Genomic DNA, 21,166 nt, shown 5'->3' with positions numbered 1-21,166 from the left:
CAAGAAGGTTGAATTATCTTCCTTGAGAGGCATATTGGAGAAATAATAACAAGGAACTGACATATGTTACAAGAAGGTTAATTTCATCAAGCTCATCAAATCCAAAAGAGAAGTGGGAGTATGTGAGTGAATTAATAATACGAGGGACGTTCCGAAAGTAACTTTCATTTCTTTTCACAGGGAAGCTTTATTACAAACAGAAGAATACAATGTCATAACAAAATACAATCTTTTGGCTATTTTTCCACATAGTCGCCACCAACATTGATACATTTGTCGTACCATGAAATCAATTTCAAGAAACCCTCCTGGTAAAAATCTGTGCCCAGCGATTTAAGGTAGTTCTTCACAGCCTGTTGCACCTCTTCGTTGCTTCCAAAGTGACATCCCGATAGTGCTGACTTCAACGTTTCTGCCATACTGGTTTGCACTCGAATGAGCTCGGGCATGTCGGTCTGCTACTTATCTCTACTCGTAGACACTCTCCGCAAGCGCCATCGCTCCTCCCATCGTGAATTCAGGAAACATTGTCTTTTGTTATGGCATGTGTTTTCTCACTTTGTAATACAGCTTTCCTGTGAAAAAAAATGACGAAACTTGCTTTTGGAATGTCCCTCGTAGTTTGTTAGTTGAATTAAAAAGCCCGACTTCTGCTAATTTTGTATTTTGTCTTAAATATTATTTTCCAGTACATATGTTACATTAGGTCATTCGCCGGCCTAACAGCTTGGCTACGAGAGGGGTTTAAATGTGAGAAGGGGGAATAATTAATGCTCCTTTGTCCTTCACCTATTTATTATGCACAGGCTGAACAGATAAGGGGCCAGATGCCTGAGCCAGGTTTGAACTACTAAACACTGGTACTTAAATTACTAGTGTCATCACTATACTTGATCTGGCCTATCGGGCTGGTCGTGTCGATGCCGTGTGGTCCGTTGATGGTGTGTACTTTGGGCACTGCCCAACCTTTGGACGTACACTCTCCACGAGTCGCACCACTTAAGCTACTAGCTTCTGACTCTCTCTGCCACTAACTTCTGACTGTCCCGGCGACCTCTCGTCACCGGGGACTTGGCTGGTGTTTGCCGATTTAGCATTTAATGCCGTCTCGTGACACATACACCAACCATTTTTTTCCTTTGTTAGTTCCTAACATGTGATCAGTCAGTCTGTATCTCTAAGCTTACCCATTGTAGTGTTACCAGATCTCCTTTTCTCCCCCAGAAATGTCCTACATTTCAAACTAATATCAGGCACCTGGGAGGAATTTGAAAAAAAAATCACAAATGTCCTACATTTTGAGCATCATATAATTTGAGTTAAGAAAATATGTTTTTGGACAAAAAAAAAAAAAAAAAGAGTAATCAAAGGAAGCATCATGCATTAAAATTCTGTACACTGCACTCCCACATTCAATAGTGGATTTAAGTTCGATCCACACTCTGCAAAAAATGTGGTGCCAGAACAAAGACTGATACAGAACAGTCATTGAGCTACGTGTAAACCACCCAAATGAAACTTCTGGAACCATTTCAAGTTATATTAAGGGCATTGCGTTTCATATTATTTCAAGTTATATGAATTGCTGAATATTTGTTTATCATTCCAGATAATAATGCAAATGTTGAGAGTATTTTCTTTAATGGCAGCACAATGTAGGGATGAAATAAATACACTTCTCACAGAGTCTGTAAAGGTTTGGTACTGGTTCAGTATAATTTCAAAGATTTCACAGTTCCACAAGTATACTAAATCTGAAATTTTAAGAAAAATTGCCCCTCCGAGAAATATGACTGAAAACAGGTGTGATAAGAAATGTATTTTTTTATTATTGACTACATGTTTGGGAATTTTATATTTAAGAAATCCTTAAAAAAATCATTATTTTCAAAACTCAAATGTACCAATTTTACATTATTTACTGCAAATGATTTGTGTCCTACATTTTGGAATAGGAAGTCCTACTTTTCCCTTATAGTGATCTGCTAACCCTAACCAATTGCAACAATAAATCCAACTGAACACAGTAGTAAAGGTAAGATAGCTTTTCCTATTCAGAAAATGTGAGGTACGAGGGCTATAACTCTCTTAATGTCTGCTCACTTGATATGCCACTGGAAGAGAAAACAACACAACAATACCACAATATGAAATCAGTACAGTAAGGTGTATAAATAATATCACACAGATTGTAAATCATGATGATTCCCTATTCATTTTTAGCTTACGATTTTGAGGATTCAAATTGTACTGATGCTGGTGCACAATATTCAAATTCTTTGTAGAAATTTGAGGAAATAATGCAGGCTCAACCAGGACTTGAACCACGTCTTTGGCAGAGCTGTCTTTTCAAAGTGCTCAGAATTGGAAAATGTATCATCACGGCAAAAGTAATATTTCAATTGGAACTAAAAACACAAGGATTCCTTGGTTTATTGCCTACCAAAATGTGAACTATAGTAAAATTTTAAGCATAGATAACCTGAATATTCTCAACCTACATCCATAAACATGTCACTTTCCTTGATGTTGATGTGTATATTGAGGAAGAGCATTTAATAACATACACCATATCAAACCCACCAACCACATTCAGTACTTACACTTCTCACCCATTCCACACCAAGAAAGCTTTCTCATACTCCCTTCCCTCAGAGAACAATGCCTCCTTCACCTCCCGACCGAATTACAACCTCGGCCACACCAAGCCCTGGTCAATCTTGGTTATCCTTCCACCTAGTCACAAAACAAATACCCTGAGCTGCCTCATACACCCCCACCTCAACAAAATCAGGCAACCATACCTTCCCTCCTCGCCATTCTACACAGTCATCCTGACACCAGAAACATCTTTCCTGATAAGCTCAGAGTTGTTTTCAAACATCACCCTAACCTCCAAAATAAGCTGGTGCACAATATCCCCTCACCACAAAACCATAAATGCAACCAAAAGGCATCTGCCATACCTCAAACCTGATGTATATCCTTACCTGCAACATCTGCAGTGACTTCAACCTGGGGGAAACATCCATGGTCCTCAACCTTAGAGTCGACAACGACAGTGACTCTACCTAAAACCTGGACTTCACTGTTGCCATCCATACCATCACAATATCCCCTTCAATTACTGCTTCCAGGTAGCGATCACCCACTACTCCAATCCGTGAACACCTCAATACAAAAAATATGGGAGAGATCCCACATATCAGCCATGAGTAAAAATGCACCACCTAGCCTGAACGAGGCCACCCAGTAACTTCCACAACAAAACCCATCTCTATCACCCTCACATTACAACCTCCTAAACCCTGAACCCCTCCCCCCTACCACCCACAGTTTTCAATGAAACCTCTACATCTTTAATCTGGACCTGATAACTCTCAACTCACTTCTCTACCTCTGAAGATGCGGCTGGGATTTTTTTTTTTCCTTTTTTTCTAGTGTCTGGCGAGTGTTTCCTATTTCCTTCATAAATGTTATTTAACCCCTTTTGACCCTCTATCTTTTAATTCACTACAAACAAGATGTATACTACAAATCAAAAGATGATAGATAAGAAGTAACATTACCAGGAAACATTATACCCAAGTTTTGATGTGTTATTTACATGTGGCAATATTCTATTATTTCATTCACAATATTTTAGAGTATTCCTAACAAATGTCAAAGAAGCACAGTAACAGAAAAGCTTTGTTAAGTTTATAAAAAACATATTTATTAGGCTCTGATGTTCATGTACAGTGAAAGAAGCTATAATACAAGCATTGAACAAAAATGAACGTTTTCCATATCAAACTGTGAAAATAAAACAGGGTAGTGCTTGGTTCGGTGAAAATCCCACTTCACTTTGAAATATTAATCTGTTCACCTCCTGTGTTGGTCCATTCTTTAGAAAATGTGTTAGATGAGATCGGCAACTGGTGTGGAAGAGAGGAAAAAGAGCATTAACACATATATACAAAATACTGTACTAATATATCACAATTGTACCTTCAGTCAGGTAAGCATAGTGTCTTATATGTATGGGTTCACTATTAGGTGATTAATCTAGCAGAGTTCTCACTCACAATGGTAAAGAGTATCCATTTTGCTTATGGAACATTAATTCTATAAGTTGCATTACATATTTCATGAATGAGTCCATATTTGTTTGTAATTCTCTTGGGCACACTACATTTTATTAAAGTTTACAAGCACACAAAATGGGGAACCAAAAATTCTACTTTCTCAGACACCTTGAACGAAAATCATATTGAAAAGAACAAATGACAAGAGCTAGGACTAGTAACTTATACAACACTTTAAAAAAACAAACTATTATAACAATGCTTTATTTTACTTTGCTTTTGGGCCACTTTTGGTTAATTACGAAGATGGAGATGAGTGATGACATGATGAAATTGATGAATGGACACTCACAAACATCCATGACCACGCTGGGATTCGAACCTGGGTGCAACAATGCTTTAAGTTTACACTTAATGTCACTCTACAGCAGTGAATAGCATTATTTGGATTACTATCACTCTAGGTATAATGGAACACTACTTTCATTTGCAGTTCTCTCTCCTAATTTTGCATTTCTCCTTTTTTGTAAATTGCTATAATTTTGGAAAGCACATATTACACAGAAAAGCATATTCAACAATATAAAGGGTATCATTTTGTAAGTTCTGAACTAGTGGCGTCTGTAGTTCAGGGGAGGGCTTCCAATTTTAAATTGGGAAGGGGTAGAATCACATATCTTGTCATCAATCCATGCATTCAAAAATGTACGCTTGTGCTAAATTTTCATGCTGTTACAACACTACAATAATGAAAAGTTGCTTTTGGATGCCTATTTGAAAACTACTGTCACAGTAAAAAATATTTCCAAAAAATTTGATTCAAATAAAAGGCCATATCAAATGAATGTCACTTGACCTAATTTTTTCCCATTTAAATATTTCTAGGTACCCTGGGCTCTACCCAAGTTTAAATTTTAACCTGCAGACGAGCCCTTATAAAAATACATTGTTATATTTTTTGTAATTTATTACCCATTTAAAAAAATAGCCTGCTATGACTTACTGAAGATGCATAACCATTTTTGAGTAGCAATTAGAAAATCATGTGTTCTTACATTGCGTATTTGTTGTGTTTTTGCATTTTATTATCTAATTCAGAGGCACGAATGTCTCACAATCTTAATTATATTAATAAACCCACAAAACAGAAAATAATACTGTACCATTCATTGGCATTTCATCGATCTGTGTGGAGTAGTACTGTTCAATATCACGCAGAATTCTGATGTCATCACTTTTGACGAAGTTGATGGCCACACCCTTTCTTCCAAATCGACCAGAACGGCCAATCCTAAAAGAAAGAAAGAAGGCTTTTATAGTCTTACTGGTTGCTATTCTATAGTATCTACTACGGATGGAAAATATTCCCATATGCCTATAAACAGTGCTCGAAAAATCTTTATCAGAACTAGGCGCTAGCTCTGAAATTCAGGTGCCAGGAAAACACCTACTGGCAATTGTGCATACTATAAGAAGTTGAGCATCACCGTATTCAAAACATTGCTAAATCTGTGAGAAAGCAGAAAATTAGGGGTTGGGGGACAAAGAGTAAAGAATAGTTACTGATTCTATGAAATGTTCACAACGTTGATAAAAAAAATCATAACACCATTAAGCCTTGTTTCCATGATATGAAAAACTCAACATGCTGAGTTTTCTTCATTTTAAAACATAAACTACACGTAACGTTTCAACCTTCTGGCAAGGTCTTTTGTACTTGGTACAGAGTCTGAAGAAGACCTTGCCAAAAGGTTGAAAAGTTACGTTTAGTTGTTATAAAATAAAGTAAATTTCTGCCTTGGTCAGCATATTGAATTTTTCAGGAAAATTATTTGCTAACTTACGCTGTACTGCAATTTGAACTTAGAATCTTCAAAATTTCGTACATGCAAACTTAAAGGAACAGCAATATTACAGCAAAAGATCACAGTCGCCATGGCAACTTGGCTACTGGGATTTTTCGAGCCCTGCCTATAAATATGCTGTAATTTACTGCAAAGTTCTGCAATTTTTACGAACGTAAAGGTATAATTCACATACAGTCAACTTTCGAAACAACGAGCTTTTCCAGTTCCCGGGAAAAGGGTCGTTATTGGAATTTGCACCAATTTTCAGCTTAAACCGAGCTCAAACAGACACAAAAATTCCTAGGAGATGGTACCACCATTTATCCTGGTAGTTATACAACCTGTTATGCACATGATGCATGTTGTGAGAAGGAAAATAGAAGATGAAAACGTTTTCATATAAAAGGATTTGAAATTATCTTATTTCCTTCTACTTGTGCACAGTCATTGATCTTCCACAAAATTCTTACAATTCCAGTTCATAAGAAACCAGTTTGCACTCTGACCTACGGAAAAGAAAACAATCTCTCGTTTATTGGAAGTGAAACTCGAAGAATCTTGACACCAGTCACACTGTCATACGGGTCTACTAGAGCATTGTCTGTTACAAGATTAACTGGTAAGATAAAATCTTTCGGGAGACACAACACAACCTTTGTAGGCACCAGACAAAAAAAGCAAAAGAAAAGGGGGGGGGGGGCCTGTAAATTTCGATTTGCTTCGACTATGTAAAATAAATCGTAAAAAAGTCATATTTTCTTTGCTTCAACCAACTTTATATTCATCCCCCTCCCCCCTTCCAAGGAGCAGTCCAAACTCTTCAACTTGCATTGTAATCCAGCCTGAAAAAAGTAACATGCAACTTGCGATCTGTTTGCATCCAATACGTATTCTAGGACACATTAAACAGTATTGTACTCGATAATCAGTCGGGTTTGGAATTGGATTTCAATTTAAACTGTATATTTAGTACCGATTAGCCCATCAGCATAAAATGAACTCAAAACAAGCTTTATAAAACCTGCACATTTTTAGATATCAAAATGGGAGATCGTTATTTACTCTCACGTTAATCGACGATTTAATGTTAGATTTAGGAGTATTTTCTATGTCAAACACCTGCTCCTCCAAAAGTTTTCCCCTTGAATAATGTTTTTTAAAATCTGTCTCAGCGTCCATTTTTACATTGAGTTAATTGCAAATTAGGATGAGTGATATGATGAAATTGATGAAGGGACACTCACAAAAACCATACATGAACATGACTCTCTAATCAAGAATATCTGTCATGATAGGTTCCCTGAAAATCAAGACTCCACTCTATTTTCTCATTCATGGAATGTCAAAGACCTACATTTGCTTTGTGGTTCAGCCTCAAATTCTCAATAACTGGTCAGTAATTAAAAATCTAATTTAAAACTAAGAATGTTTTACTGTAAGAATAAATTTCCAGTATGATATTAATGAACTGCCCAGTCAATTTTAAATTGATGGCATCTTGAAATGTAAGTTCAGGCATAAACACAAACAGTAAAATATCAGCAAGCTTCCACCCATGTTTAGGATGTCTAATACTCTCACCTGTGAATGTACAATTCTCTGTTGTTTGGCAGATCGTAGTTGATCACAAGAGATACTTGTTGAACATCTATGCCACGAGCCCAGACGTCAGTTGTAATGAGTACACGGCTGGAAAATAGATTTTCATTTGCAATGATTAGAGGCACATATTTTTGGTAAATAAAAAAGCAAAATTTCGGTACAAAAACTGAGTCAATTTCGGGTTCAAAAGCGGTAAATAAAATGAAATATCGGTGTTATAGCGGTGAAAAATTGGATGAAAAGTGGTACATAAAAATACATTTTGGTTTTAAAATTGTGAATATAATCCTAAATTTGATTTAAAAACTACACTTATTCCACAGAATTAACATTTCACTTCTAATAGCACATTTATGTAGTTATAAGAGTATTAAGTTTATTTCTGTGTAAAGGAGTCCATTTTTGCTTCTCCAATATTAACAGCAGAATTAATCAACTTTCCGGGAATTGCATAACTCACAGGATACTTCAGACTTCAGAGTGTCGCGTCGGTATATAAATGGTAAATTTCGTGTATAAGAGTTAATTTCGCTTTTGGAAGTTCATTTCGCATTATTTCGTGACAAAACATGGTCACAAAATGCATCACACACCTTTCAAAAACATGAAAAATTAACACTACAATGTGTTTTTTTCAAATTTCGTTTTTTCGTCAAAAACGAAATATGCATGCCCCTAGCAATGATGGATACAAAGAAGTACGCTAAAGCATCATAAATACATGTAACTACAAATGAGCATGAACATAATGGAAAGATTATTGTATCACAATTTAATCTATAAAAATACACTAGCAAAAACTTTCTATAGATTATATAAATTTATTTGACGAGCTTACACAATAGATTCAATGAACTTACATTTACACAATCCATGCATGTTTTGTGAGAAGCATAAAATGCAATTTAAATTATACAAAAAGTTTTAACATAAATTTAACATTTTAGGGTGTTACAGTGAAAATAAAGCTAATTTTGCACTCGACATATTTGAAATGTCTCTTATTATGTAATTTTTATTAGCTAGCTTATTTCTATTTCAAAAATAAAACGGTATATACAGCTTGTGGCTAAATTTCACAATCTTATTAATTTCTTAATACATTGACCTTTAGCTGATACACCTGTCATGATGTAAATTCTATCGAGTCAGGAGGTCCAGAAATGGACCAACCAGCTTAAAAAAGTTAGTATGAAAATATGTATGCAGAATTCAATTTCAGATCTAGGGCAGTTCCTGATGTCAGACACAGATTTAAAAAAAAAAAAAATAATCACTTCAAATGTTAATAATAACTTGCCTTTGGCCAGAACGAAATTCTTTCATGAGAGCATCTCTTTCTTTCTGAGGCATATCTCCATGCATCGAACTAACTGTAAAATTTGCTTCCCGCATTTTCTCTGTCAACCAGTCAACCTGTAACAAAATGCAATAATGAACACAACTGAATATTGAAAATTTTCTATCAAAACAAGTTAGTGTTACAAAAAGACGGAAAGAATGGGGTTAACAAATTAGCATCATGATAGGTTTACACACCAAGGAATATGGAAGAAGGTTGGAGAAATACACACCTTCAGCATGAATTGAAATTCACTTTTATTTGCAAAGTGCAATATACAAAGAATTTTAAATGAAGTACCATTTTGTCAAATTCATTAATTCGAACAAATTTATTTTCCCTCGAATCTTCTTTAATGACACATATGTTTTAGTTAATTCATTTTTTTTTCATGTCCCCTTGAAGTTTGAATTTAAGACAGTCCGTTATACTACATACATAAATGGCGTACATTCTAAAAATTCTAGGGTACAAGTAGACGTTTTCTCTATTTCAGCCTTACAAATTATCGCCTTTCACCACCCACACACACACACACACACATTGACAACATGAAGAGTCTGTGTGATTCTAATGTATTCAAAAATCCTTATTTAATTCAAATGAAAGGTTCAAGGTGTGGAGTTTACATTTGACATACTCAGACTAAAAATACATCTACAAACACAAGTCACAAATGTTACGGGATATAGTAATCTATGAAAATTATTAACCCTAGAACACTACCGTACGTAAAATTTACGTGTGCTTCATGCTAATTTCCCTCCCCTACCTCCCATATGGCACTCACCTACCCCTCCGCCTATGGTATTCCTGTATCATTCTGTCAGGCACGTGGCAGCACTGTGGTAAGGAGGGTGGAAGTAGTGAACGTCTTTAGTTTCTGCGTTATGTGGGACTCTGTATGCCAATAATACGTAGCGATAGTAACAGAAGAAAAATCTTGCACGTAATTATGACGTGCATGTAGTAATAACGCCATTTGTATTCACGTAAGATTTGCGTGAATTTTTCTATATCTCATTTTTCTATAATATGATCAACATAGCAGCGATCAATGGATACATTATTCACACTCACAACTTCTACAACAAACAGGGCAACTCAGAAGAGAGACTATTCTCACGAATTCAGTTCATGCTTTTTGAAGGTACTGGGTACTCAAATTCCTCCCCTACCTCCCACCCACTCAACCTTCTGCCTAGCAGTGCCTCAAGTTGTCTGTCGGACATAAGGCAGCACTGTAGTAAGGAGGGTGAAAGCTCTGATCGTCTTGATTTGGTTTGGTATGTTGTGCACTGTACGTCAATTTTACGTATCTGTGTAAAACCAGAAATATCTTTCACAATCAGATAGATTGTTCTGCAAAGGATGCTAACAAAGTAAATGGACTGAGAGAATTCTGTTTTATTTTCCATGCAGTTTTCATTTTTTTCCTTCCTCGATAAAAATAAGAGCTAAACTGTGGAAAACTAGCCACTGTGCATTAATAAGTATGTGTAAATTTAATGGAATTTGGATTAATAAAAGTTACAATTTCTCACATCTAGAGAAAAATCCAAGCAGAATTCACACACAATTCCTGGAGCCAATAATCCACATGTAATTTAAGGAATTCGTGGTGAGTAGCCACCCTGCACTTACCTTTCTCTTTGTGTTACAAAATATCACAGCCTGTGTGATGGTTAATGTATCGTATAAATCACAGAGTGTGTCAAATTTCCATTCTTCACGTTCCACAGCAACGAAAAATTGTTTGATTCCTTCCAGGGTCAATTCATCACTGAAAAAAAGAGGTATAAAATAATAAAGATTCCCTACTAAATATTTCTATAGCAAACACTACAAAAATACAGAAAAAAAAACCTCAAGCATTCATGTGATAAGTTCTTCATTTCTCATCCATTTCAATGCAAGTCTGCCTGTACTGAGGCTGCACACTTTTGTTACTACTTTCAAAGCTGTTTGTATGTAGCACATTAATATTCTGACAATATACAGAGGAAGCTTTGAAGAACATTAGGTATATATTCATGATGGATGTGGTAAACTCAGTTTAAAATTACTTAAGTGATATTTTGAAATTTCTTATTTCCGCATTGCACAATTTAATAATTTATAACTTCTACCACAAAACATGAACAACTTATATTATGTATCAATTATATTATATTATATAAGTTGTTCATGTTCAAAGGATTATGTAAAACAAACAACAATGAAAATTGCTATCAGATGGCATGAACACGATTTGGATATTATAAATTTAAACCCAAGAACAGGTTTGTCAGCTCACGTCACCAAGGAGATGATTAAAAAGAGAAGGGTTTTAAAAAGTGACGGGAAACATAGATTTGAATGTCTGGGAAGCTTCATTCATTGCAGAACAACACTGGAATAAATAAAATAATGAAAATGGTAACATAGACCCACCACTATGGAGTTTTCTATTTCACAAGTGGAGTAAGCAACCATCTTTAAAATTTAATGTAATGGAAAACATCAAGAAACTCTGTGAAAGCAATGATGATTTTTGAATTGCCTGATGATATTTGGGATTCATAATTTTAGAATTTCTGATCAAATATTTTTTTTATCTGAAATAAAAATAAAACAGACTGCTTGTTTCACATTTAAGTTACCATATTACAACAATGTAACATTAACAACATCCACTGTATATTCTTTTTTGTTAAAAACTTTTTAACCATTGTTATAACTGTATCTTTAATCAAACTTAAAATAAATATCTGATAAAGGGACTGTGTGTTCTCCTGAAACATCACAACGAAGAACTGTGTTTTTATGCTTGTAATAACTGTACTACAAGAGAAATGCAAAATAATCTAACACAGTCATTTTGCTTCTACAAAAAGTGGTTATGTGAATCTTTAAGAAGAACATAGATAAAAGAGAAATAAAAAAAACTGGTGAGCTGATCAATACTCTACCACAAAATGTGGAGACTTCTTTTGCATGGGGGGAAAACTATTGTGTTCAGAACTCAGCAACGATCTTGAATTTATTTTAGCACATCCTGGTGTGTTACCTGGGACAACAAAGGGGTGAGCGAAATGCAAGTGTATAATGCATCCTAATTAATAAAAAGAGTAACATTGCAAAAGGCTGGTTTTCAGTATGTTCCAATTATTATTAGACAAAATAGGCAGATAATTTTTTGCTTTCAATAAAAAAAACATGCAACAGATGACTAAGAATAAAATAAAAACCAGAACAACCACCCCTGAGGTTATAAAAAAGTAGCACAATATTACAAGTAAATTTCTTTTCTGCATATTTTTACCCCTTTTTAGTGTCTTATTTTTCTTATTTTCAAAGGCATTTTACTTCTACATCTTAGTTAATGTAAATACCAAAACTTCTGGACTTTTATCTATTTAACACAACTCCAGGAGAAATTTTCAAATTGGAAAGGAATAAAAACTTACCGTTTCACTAAAATTCGAATGGGATCTGTCATGAACTTGCTTGTCATCTCCAGTATTTCATGTGGAAGAGTAGCTGATATTAAAACAACCTACAAAATAACACAAAAGATGAATTCACAATCAACAATATTTAAATTGGAGAAAACGTCTATATCATTAATCACAAATATGATATGAATGTACAATAGGATTCTATGCAAACTGTGAATGTAGATACAACATAGGATTATCCAAAAGTGAAACATCACCAAATTTGACAAGCGAAGAAAAACCACAAGATATATTCTATTAAGATTTTTTTATAACTACAAAGCCCCAATCGTTGAAATACAGCAGAACTACAATATTACTGATCTACCATATTTTAAGCTCTGGCCTTGACACTAGCTGTCATTATGTGAAAACTGGCACACAAAAACTTGGTCAGAATCTTGATAGATTTCAGCAGCAATGATTTTCTTTTCGCTTGCTTGTACTCATACCACAGTTGTAGTGAAATGATTGGCAATGTCCTGTATTTCAGAGCCTAATAAGCAGCACTGTCAACCTGAAACCCATGGAAGGAAACTACTCTATACAATTACAATCCTAAATCATAAGTCTGTATATTATTATGCAAGACTCAAACATGATTTATATGAAAGTATGCAATATCTCCAGACTGAAAAGTAAAATGGAACCCTTGGATACACATGCTGCCAAACCTGTCTAGGCAATTAAAAATATCGTAGTGCAGTGCAACACATACCTGTACATCATTGTCCCCTTACCAAAAAGGATAATAATATTCTGTGAAATAATGACAACATTTTAATGTTACAATAATCGTAGAAACTTATATAAAATGCCCGCTTAATCAGTTTCAGACCATAACCATCTATTTAAATTTCCATATATCACTGTGTATTGGTAAGATACAGGGTGACAATTAATGAACTATATGAAATAAAATGGAAATTAGTGACAAACCACGTAGTACACAAACTGTATTGCACATGCAAACGGCACTACAGACATTCGGATTTAGGTTATGACATGTTCAATATGTGTGCCATCTCTGGCAATGATGTGGGGCAGACGAACAGCAAAATTCTGCATGACCGCTGAAGTGTCGAAACATCGATGCAGTCGATGACCTCCTGAATGGCAGTTTTCAGCTCGGCAATAGTTTTGGGGTTATTTCTGTACACCTTGTCCTTAACATAGCCCCACAAAAATGAGTCACATGTGTTCAGATCCGGGGAATATGGCGGACAAGCGAGTCCCCTTCCAGTGGGCTCTGGGTACCCCAGAGCCAGAATGCGGTCCCCAAAATACTCCTGACGGTGATATTTTCACTTGCAAATGGCTGACATCAACACGTTGTGTACGTACGCATACGAATACGAAGTTAGTGTATTTTCATTTATCCAAACTCTAATACTCACCAATAATTTTCAGTTGCAACCTGTAAACCTTCAAAATGATTGTCAATCAATTAAAACTTTCAAAAGAACATCTTTGTAGCCTTCATCACTTACCTGAGTTGCTGGTGGTAGATATCGATAAACATCATAGATCTGTTCTTTAAAACCCTTGTTTAACATCTCGTCTGCTTCATCTAAAACTAGCATCTTAATTGAACGAGTACGAAGTACCCTTCTTCTGATCATATCTGAATGCAGATGTGAGAGAAAAATCACATTTTAGAACTGTTTGCAATAAATTTAAAATTTATACTTTTAAAGGTAAGATATCAAGATGATGTTTATGAACAAGTAAGAACAGTTAATATTTGAAATTGGAAGAAGCATCCAATGGAAAGGAAAAAGTAGTAGCAACTCATCAAGTTTGCCGCGACTTGTAAAGAGTTTTGGCATGCAAAAACAGTAATAATAGCATTAAAAAAACATCTTACGTCACATGCCGGCAAGATTCTTGTAAAAAACCACAGAAACAGCACGATACGAGACACTTTAGAACTTTGTCCGAGCTTTTAACTCCATCTCTGAGTCATCATCAGGGCTAACACATTCAAATTGAAAAACCAATCTCCCTCAGCCATCAATCAAAACAACCAGGAACTTACCACACAGCAAGACCACATCTTCCGGCAGACACAGCAAGCAACATCATCGGAATCTCAACCATGTATTCTTGCGCCGTCTCTTGACCAGCCCTGATGATGACTCCGAGATGAAGTCAAAAGCTTGGAAAAACTTTTGAAGTGTCTCGTATGGTGTGTTTTGTGTTGTAATAATAGCACTACGTAATGCAAAATATCCCTACCACATTTGAACTTAGTTGTGTCACAAGTTCATTACAAACATATTAAGAAATTACGAGAAATATATATTATTTGTGAAAGCATAGAAATGATTGCACCACAAAAACAGGCACTTAAATGCAAAAATATTCTGATTAGTTTCTAAATTCAGTGGAATCCTGATCTTACATTCTGGGATTTTACATTTTCCCGCAATATTGATGGTTCTAACATAGCAAAATGTTATTATACATTTTCCCGCATTAGAAGTTTTTTCTGGCTTGGGCCCCTGAAAAATGTAAAATCAAGGTTCCACTGCATACATTAAAACACATTATGCATCATAAACAAATCTACAGAAGTATGAACAAACTATAAAATATTACAGTGTCAAAAAAAAGAATATTACCGAACACTCTTCCAGGGGTGCCAGACACAACATGCTGGCCATAATCTAGTTTCCTGATGTCCTCACCAAGGTTTGTCCCTCCAATGCATGCGTGACACTGCACATTCATGTAGTCGCCCAAGGCAAGAATAACCTGTAAAAAAATTACAAAATGTTTAGTGCTGGCTCAACACAGAATTTTTTTAGCCTTAACTAGCGATCATAACTAGTACCACCTGGCACAAAAAAGAGTGTGATTTAACGGTACTTTAGTATTATACGGACTACCTCATTTCAGACAGTTTGTTTTCTGGGAAAGCAAAAGAAAAACTTATGGACATAATACTGTAGGAACACTGTATTTGAAAGTTTACAATATATGTTAGGTTAACACACATACCTCTTTCACGTAATTGTTCCAGTCTGTTACCGTTTTATCGGCCATACCTAACTGCTTAGCACACCATTTCACAGTCCTAACATATATTGTAAACTTTCAAATACAGTGTTCCAATTATGTCCATAAGTGTTTCTCTTGCTTTCCCAGAAAACAGACAGTCTGAAATGAGATAGACTGTAAAATACTAAAGTACCGATTTAACTACAGTAGAGCGTCGATTATCCGAAGTAATTGGGGGACATGGGTGTTCGGAAAACTGGTTTGTTCAGATAATCGAACTGTACATGTTTATTTGCCAAAAAGAAGTACTGTACAGTAAATTTATTCATAAAAACAGGCATCTCTTTAAGTATGTATTACAAAGTAACGTACAAAGGCAACTTTAGTAGGAATATATAGTATGTGGTACAGTTTATTAAACAAAAATATGTACATATTACATACGCATTTTGCATGAACAATACACACAGTACACAAAATTAACGTTTAAAAAAATCCTTCATTTTGGTCTGTCTAAGCAAGCCTACACGCTTACGAGCAGCTAAGTCACGTACTTTTTTCATTACAGATATCTGAAAGTGAGCGAGTACACAGTTCGGTTAAGCGGTCGTTCGGTTGACCGACGTTCGGCTAATCGACGCTTTACTGTATGACTTTGGAGGAAGTTTTTCAATGTGGAATCCACAATCCGAATCCACGGTCCAACATTTTTTACAATGATCACTACAGATACTTGGAATTCTAATGAAATAAAAACTGCCTATAAAATTCTTGTAATTTCCCTGTGCTACCAGTTAAAAACTTTGATTTGATTTCTTATGTTTTATAAAATTTATTGATATAGATAAGAGATATTCTGCCGATCTGATATAAAGTTGTAAATCTTCCTTGAGGAAGATGAAATATTCATTAACTTCCATAATTAAAGTTTGTAACCACACGACAGCAATGGGTTTTGCCTTTGGAAAAATGTATATTTAACCATTTACGTTACATATATGTTTGTATTCATAAAAATAAGAAAAATGGATAATTTTTTGCACTATTATCACAGAATAGCCACAATTTTTTTTATCCCTTTCTTTGATTCCTTAACACACAATATGGCGGCCCCGAAAAATACCTACTATCGTGTTCATCACCAGTGGAAATTGTACATTATGCACGGGTAGCAGACGGATAGCCCCACGAACGATTCACGAATAGCCTCATGAACCATTATGCACGGTAGCTGACTGTTAGCCCCACGAACAATTTCCGATAAGGTTAGGTTAGGTTCGGTTAGACAAGCATAGTGAAAAAAAAGGGGTTGGAAACACTAACAGGGGCTTACGTCATCAAACGTACGCAGCATGCAGTTCATGTAGCGAAAGTAATGGCAATTGTGAGTCGGTGAGTTATTTCTCTTGAAAAATACACGATTTCCCGGTCAAATAGATTCCACGATGAAAGAAAATACCCTGACAAACGTTGGAAAGCTTGCAGAAACTAATTTCCGTAAGTAGTTTCTTCTGTAAAAATGAAGAAATGTGTTTCCGATATACGGAACGGTTACCGGAATTTTAAAGCATGAAAACACCAAGAACGTATCACAGTATACCCCAGAAGGAACATTGCGTTTATCAAAATTTCATAAACTTAGAATACAATTTGTGTAAATCAAAACCTACACCAAGTGACATAACAATTATATATGAAACTGCAGCAAATTTATTTTCTCCACACAATGGCTCAACTGTATAATTCTTCAATTCAACCAGTGATTAACCCAACTGTCCCAATTACTATTTGACAGCATGACCACAAGCCAATATTGATGTGAACACATTACTAATCTCAGGGAAAAATAAGTTGCAATCTAGGGACAAAATGAGATATCAAAATATTCCAACATATTTCTTTCTGTGTGTGCAAAGTTTAAATGTACAATATAAGTAAGGCAAAGATTAAAATTACTAAGCTTTGCACAGCAAATATTTTTGATAAATACCTTTTGAATTTGAACAGCGAGTTCTCTTGTTGGTGATAAGCAAAGTACTTGGCTTTCACGAACTTGCGTATCCAGGGACTGGAGGATAGCAACAGCAAACGTTGCTGTTTTTCCAGTACCAGACTGTGCTTGTGCTATAACATCCCTTCCCTTTACAATGGGCTTGATGGCTCTCTGCTGTATTGCTGATGGTTTCTCAAAACCTGAAATATAAAAATATTTTTATTATAATTATGGTGGAAATTTGGGTAACAATAATTAAAGAATTGGATTTTTAAGTCAGATTTTTAAAAGAAGGGGTTTAGTCTAAGGCTTGAATTGTTTTCTATGCGTAGACCTACCTGTAGAGTGACTGCAAATAAAATATCAGTGCTTAGAAATGAAGCCTTTCTTTCAGCATGGGTTCAAAAAATGGTTGTTTATGGAATTTTGACAGTTTTCGGGGTTCAATATCTCAGAAGATGGATCCTCATGAAAAAATCGGTAACGGCTCCATTTGTTTTATGATTTCTCCTAGCACAAAGACTAATTATCGTAGAATTTTGGAAATCATTGTCAAACGAAATTTGAACTTTCCTGAAAGTAATGAGCACTGTTTGGACTTGAAGAAAAAGTTATATATGTTGAAAAAAAAAACATGAAAATTACCTTACGCACTTTTCATGGACAGGATATTCTCCGTCGACAAGCGACAGTAAATATCATAGAAGCGTCGGAATGAATGTACAAGTAAATCGGAACCTTAGTAGAATGCATTTAGGGACTTTATTTTAATGCTAAAGGAACCTAACCTAACCACTAAAGCATATATTGAACAAATTTTAAGTAATCGCTAAAACTCCGCAGTATGTGTTAACAGACATACATCAAAATCGATCCATGTAAAAATTGCATTCGTAGCATGATGAAATCACAATAAAATAAAAGGAACTTGGGCCCCGAAAATTGCCACAATTCTATAAACAGCCATGTTTGAACCCATACTGAAAAAAAGGGCTGCATTTCTAAGCACTGATATTTTATTTGCATATACTCTACAGGTAGGTCTACACATAAAAAAAAATTCAAGCCCTAGACTAAACCCCTTCACCATAATTTTTATACTTTGGGTGCAATTTTGAGGAAAACATACTTCAATATCATAGAAAGTATACTTTATTACCTATAAAATTAATTTCCTTTCAGGCCTCTAGCTCTAAGAGTTTTTGAGATATTAAGGTTTCTGTAAAGTGCTACATGAGCTAAAAAAAGCCATACATGATGTTGGAAAAATGGCCGCACCAGAAGAACCAAGGACAGGAATTTTTTTTTAAAACATTGGTTTTGATCTCTGCAAAACATAATGGAATTACCCCTACTAAAAAAACAAAAATAGTATGACTTAACATGTACAACAGTAATTATAATGATGAGCAACAAATAGAACCTGCATGACCAACTCAAGTAAGCAGATTCATTACATACCTGTTCAAACTACTGCCTACCACTGTTTATAATTTAGCTCTTATAAAACATATTGGTAATTATGCGATATCGCCCGAACACCTCTCTCGTTTATTTCGTTAATTTTAGCATTGATACTTACCTATTCTGCATTGCGGAAGATTCTTTAAGGTGAAGTTATGTCCTTTTTCCATAAAATAGTGTCAACTTTTCATATTACAACTCATTATTTGTCTTCCTTGTTCCGCTTGGGTAACAGACAATATGGAATGCACTCATCATGGATCATCGTGCGTCGTGCTTGTGTTTTGTCGATTTGGAATGGGTATGCAGTGTTTCAATTTTCTTCACCGAAAAATACATACTTTCGTGTTCATTATGTCATCACAAATCATTGACGGATAGCCCCAAAAAAACATTCACGATAGCCCCACAAACCATTCACAGATCGCCCTAAAAATTATTCACGACAGCCCCACGAACCATTAACGGATAGCCCCAAAAACCATTGACGAATAGCCCCACGGACCATTTCCGGCAAGGTTAGGTAAGCATAGTTAAAAATAATAATTCTCGTAAAAAAAAAGGCAACTTTGGAAAAACTGGCGAGACCGCGTGACTTTCGACGCTCGCGCCATCTGCAGGTACATAATGGGGTAACACTTTACTATACCGGAGATGGATTTCTTCAAATTTACAGGAGAAAGTACTTACGCAAATCATTTTCTGTAGTGTTGTTGATGTTCGGGAATGTAATTTTGATCCATTTTAATACGAATGCATGTGGTTTTCTACGAAAATCTATTTCCGACGCGCTATTGCTGCTGCCGCTATTTGCTTCCTGCATGAGAGCACAATACGCTCTCGTATTGTCCGTATATGCTAAATTGAACGAAAGGAGTGCTAATGGAACCAAACCTAACAGGCCTAACCTAACCTAGTAGGCATACCTCGTCCCCGTGATGGTTTGTGGGGCTATCGTGAATTTTTGGGCTAACGTCAATGGTATTTCTGGCTCAAGGAACGACCAACGGTAAGCTATCGCCATGTTGTGTGTGGAAATAAACAAGAACAGTAAGTACTCGTAAATGTAAGAAATATACATTACTTTCCTAACAAATTCAATTATTTCACCTAAGTAAGTGTTCCGGAATGCAGAATAGTACGTTAGCAATATAAAAAAGTGCGAAAGAAATGATTCCCAGGTGTCTCAGGTATAGTAAAGTAGTACCTAGCAAAATAATCGAAATTAAGTTCTTATTTCCACACCCTCGATTTCCGAATTTCCCGCCGGTTCCGGGCTCCGCCCCTGGGGTAATCGACCTACCGCCCCCAACCGCTATCGCGGCCCCGCCTATATCTATAGACTCCCTGTTAAGGGCATGTTAGAAAGTGGCCGGATTCACCTGCCCCCAAATAAGCGCCAAATTTATACGTGAGCGCCAAATTTTAAGTGCAGATTCGTGATTAGGAGACCCAAATTAGTAAGTAACCGAAAATTCAAACAAATTGGAGAAATTCCCTGTATTGTTAAATTATACCGAAATCCGTTCGGGCGATATCGCATTATTAACAAATCACCAAAACCAAAATAGTTATTGCCGCTGAAAAAAAGGGGGCGAGTGTCTGGGCGCTCCTATTCTAATAGAATGAATTCATTTAAGAACAAGAGTTATAACTTACATGTAAAATATATTTTGGGACAACTTCTGACTACATTAATTTGGGTGAATTTTTTGCGGGAGGATGGGATGGTTGGTAAAGTCCGCCACTTACTTCTGCCTTAATCTTGATCCTAATATAATGATGCTACTTTTCCTAATAAGACTATAATTACATGGAACACTGTCCAACATTTAAAGTAATGAACCGATAAATCGTAATCACACAACATAGCCATATTGCGACACACTTAATGTGGCAAATAAGATGTAGCCTACATAGATGATATTTTTAACGTGCAAAATTTCGAGAGCATCCAAGAGGATAATAAATGGCACTTAGTTGTAAAGGACAAATGGAATTTGTAAGGGACAACGATATATGCTTGGAAAAGCTAAAACATCACAGCAATACAAACTTCTGAAGTTAATAGAGCGAGTACATCAAAAGCAGGTTACAAGCATAGGAATGACCCATGATGGTGTTACACTGCATAATTCAGTTCAATACATAATAACTTACCGTATGCATATATACCACGAAGAAGATCTTCCCGCAAGCCCATACTATCAAATGTTGGAATAACTTCAACATCTTCGCTTGTTTCAAATTCAACATTTGATAAATCCTCTGTCTGCACAACGCGTCTTACACGCACAGCCATTTTGCCCGATTTTTGCCTCCTGTTTAAGGAACGCTGGAAGTGAACCACGTTGGGTGTGAATGAACTA

General features: G+C 35.7%; 1 protein-coding gene across 1 annotated transcript; it reads right to left on the bottom strand.

Annotated features, from left to right (window-relative positions):
- Nucleotides 1-3,689: 3,689 nt before the first annotated feature.
- Nucleotides 3,690-21,140, bottom strand: LOC146000393 (eukaryotic initiation factor 4A-III). The gene is made up of 10 exons (XM_083137978.1): nt 20,958-21,140; nt 17,331-17,533; nt 14,962-15,094; nt 13,828-13,961; nt 12,308-12,396; nt 10,503-10,641; nt 8,817-8,932; nt 7,496-7,603; nt 5,231-5,358; nt 3,690-3,917 (listed from the first exon to the last, which is right to left on the bottom strand). The coding sequence occupies exons 1-10, from the start codon at nt 21,097-21,099 to the stop codon at nt 3,901-3,903; spliced, it is 1,209 nt and encodes a 402-aa protein (XP_082994104.1). The 5' UTR covers nt 21,100-21,140; the 3' UTR covers nt 3,690-3,900.
- Between the last annotated feature and the right edge of the window lie 26 nt (nt 21,141-21,166).

This window comes from Lepisma saccharinum, chromosome 16, assembly GCF_977018435.1.
Source record: "Lepisma saccharinum chromosome 16, izLepSacc3.1, whole genome shotgun sequence".
NCBI classification, from domain to species: Eukaryota; Metazoa; Arthropoda; class Insecta; order Zygentoma; family Lepismatidae; genus Lepisma; species Lepisma saccharinum.
Note: the sequence above shows the minus strand (reverse complement) of the source record. Positions and strands in the feature narration are given on the sequence as shown.

What these genes read in the sequence shown, in the direction of transcription:
- LOC146000393 (XM_083137978.1), bottom strand. Translation starts at nt 21,099, where the DNA reads ATGGCTGTGCGTGTAAGACGCGTTGTGCAGACAGAGGATTTATCAAAT. An exon ending in TCGCTGTTCAAATTCAAAAG is followed by an intron (nt 15,095 to 17,330) that starts GTATTTATCAAA and finishes ATTTTTTTACAG; the next exon opens with GTTATTCTTGCCTTGGGCGA. An exon ending in CACCCCTGGAAGAGTGTTCG is followed by an intron (nt 13,962 to 14,961) that starts GTAATATTCTTT and finishes ATCTGCATTCAG; the next exon opens with ATATGATCAGAAGAAGGGTA.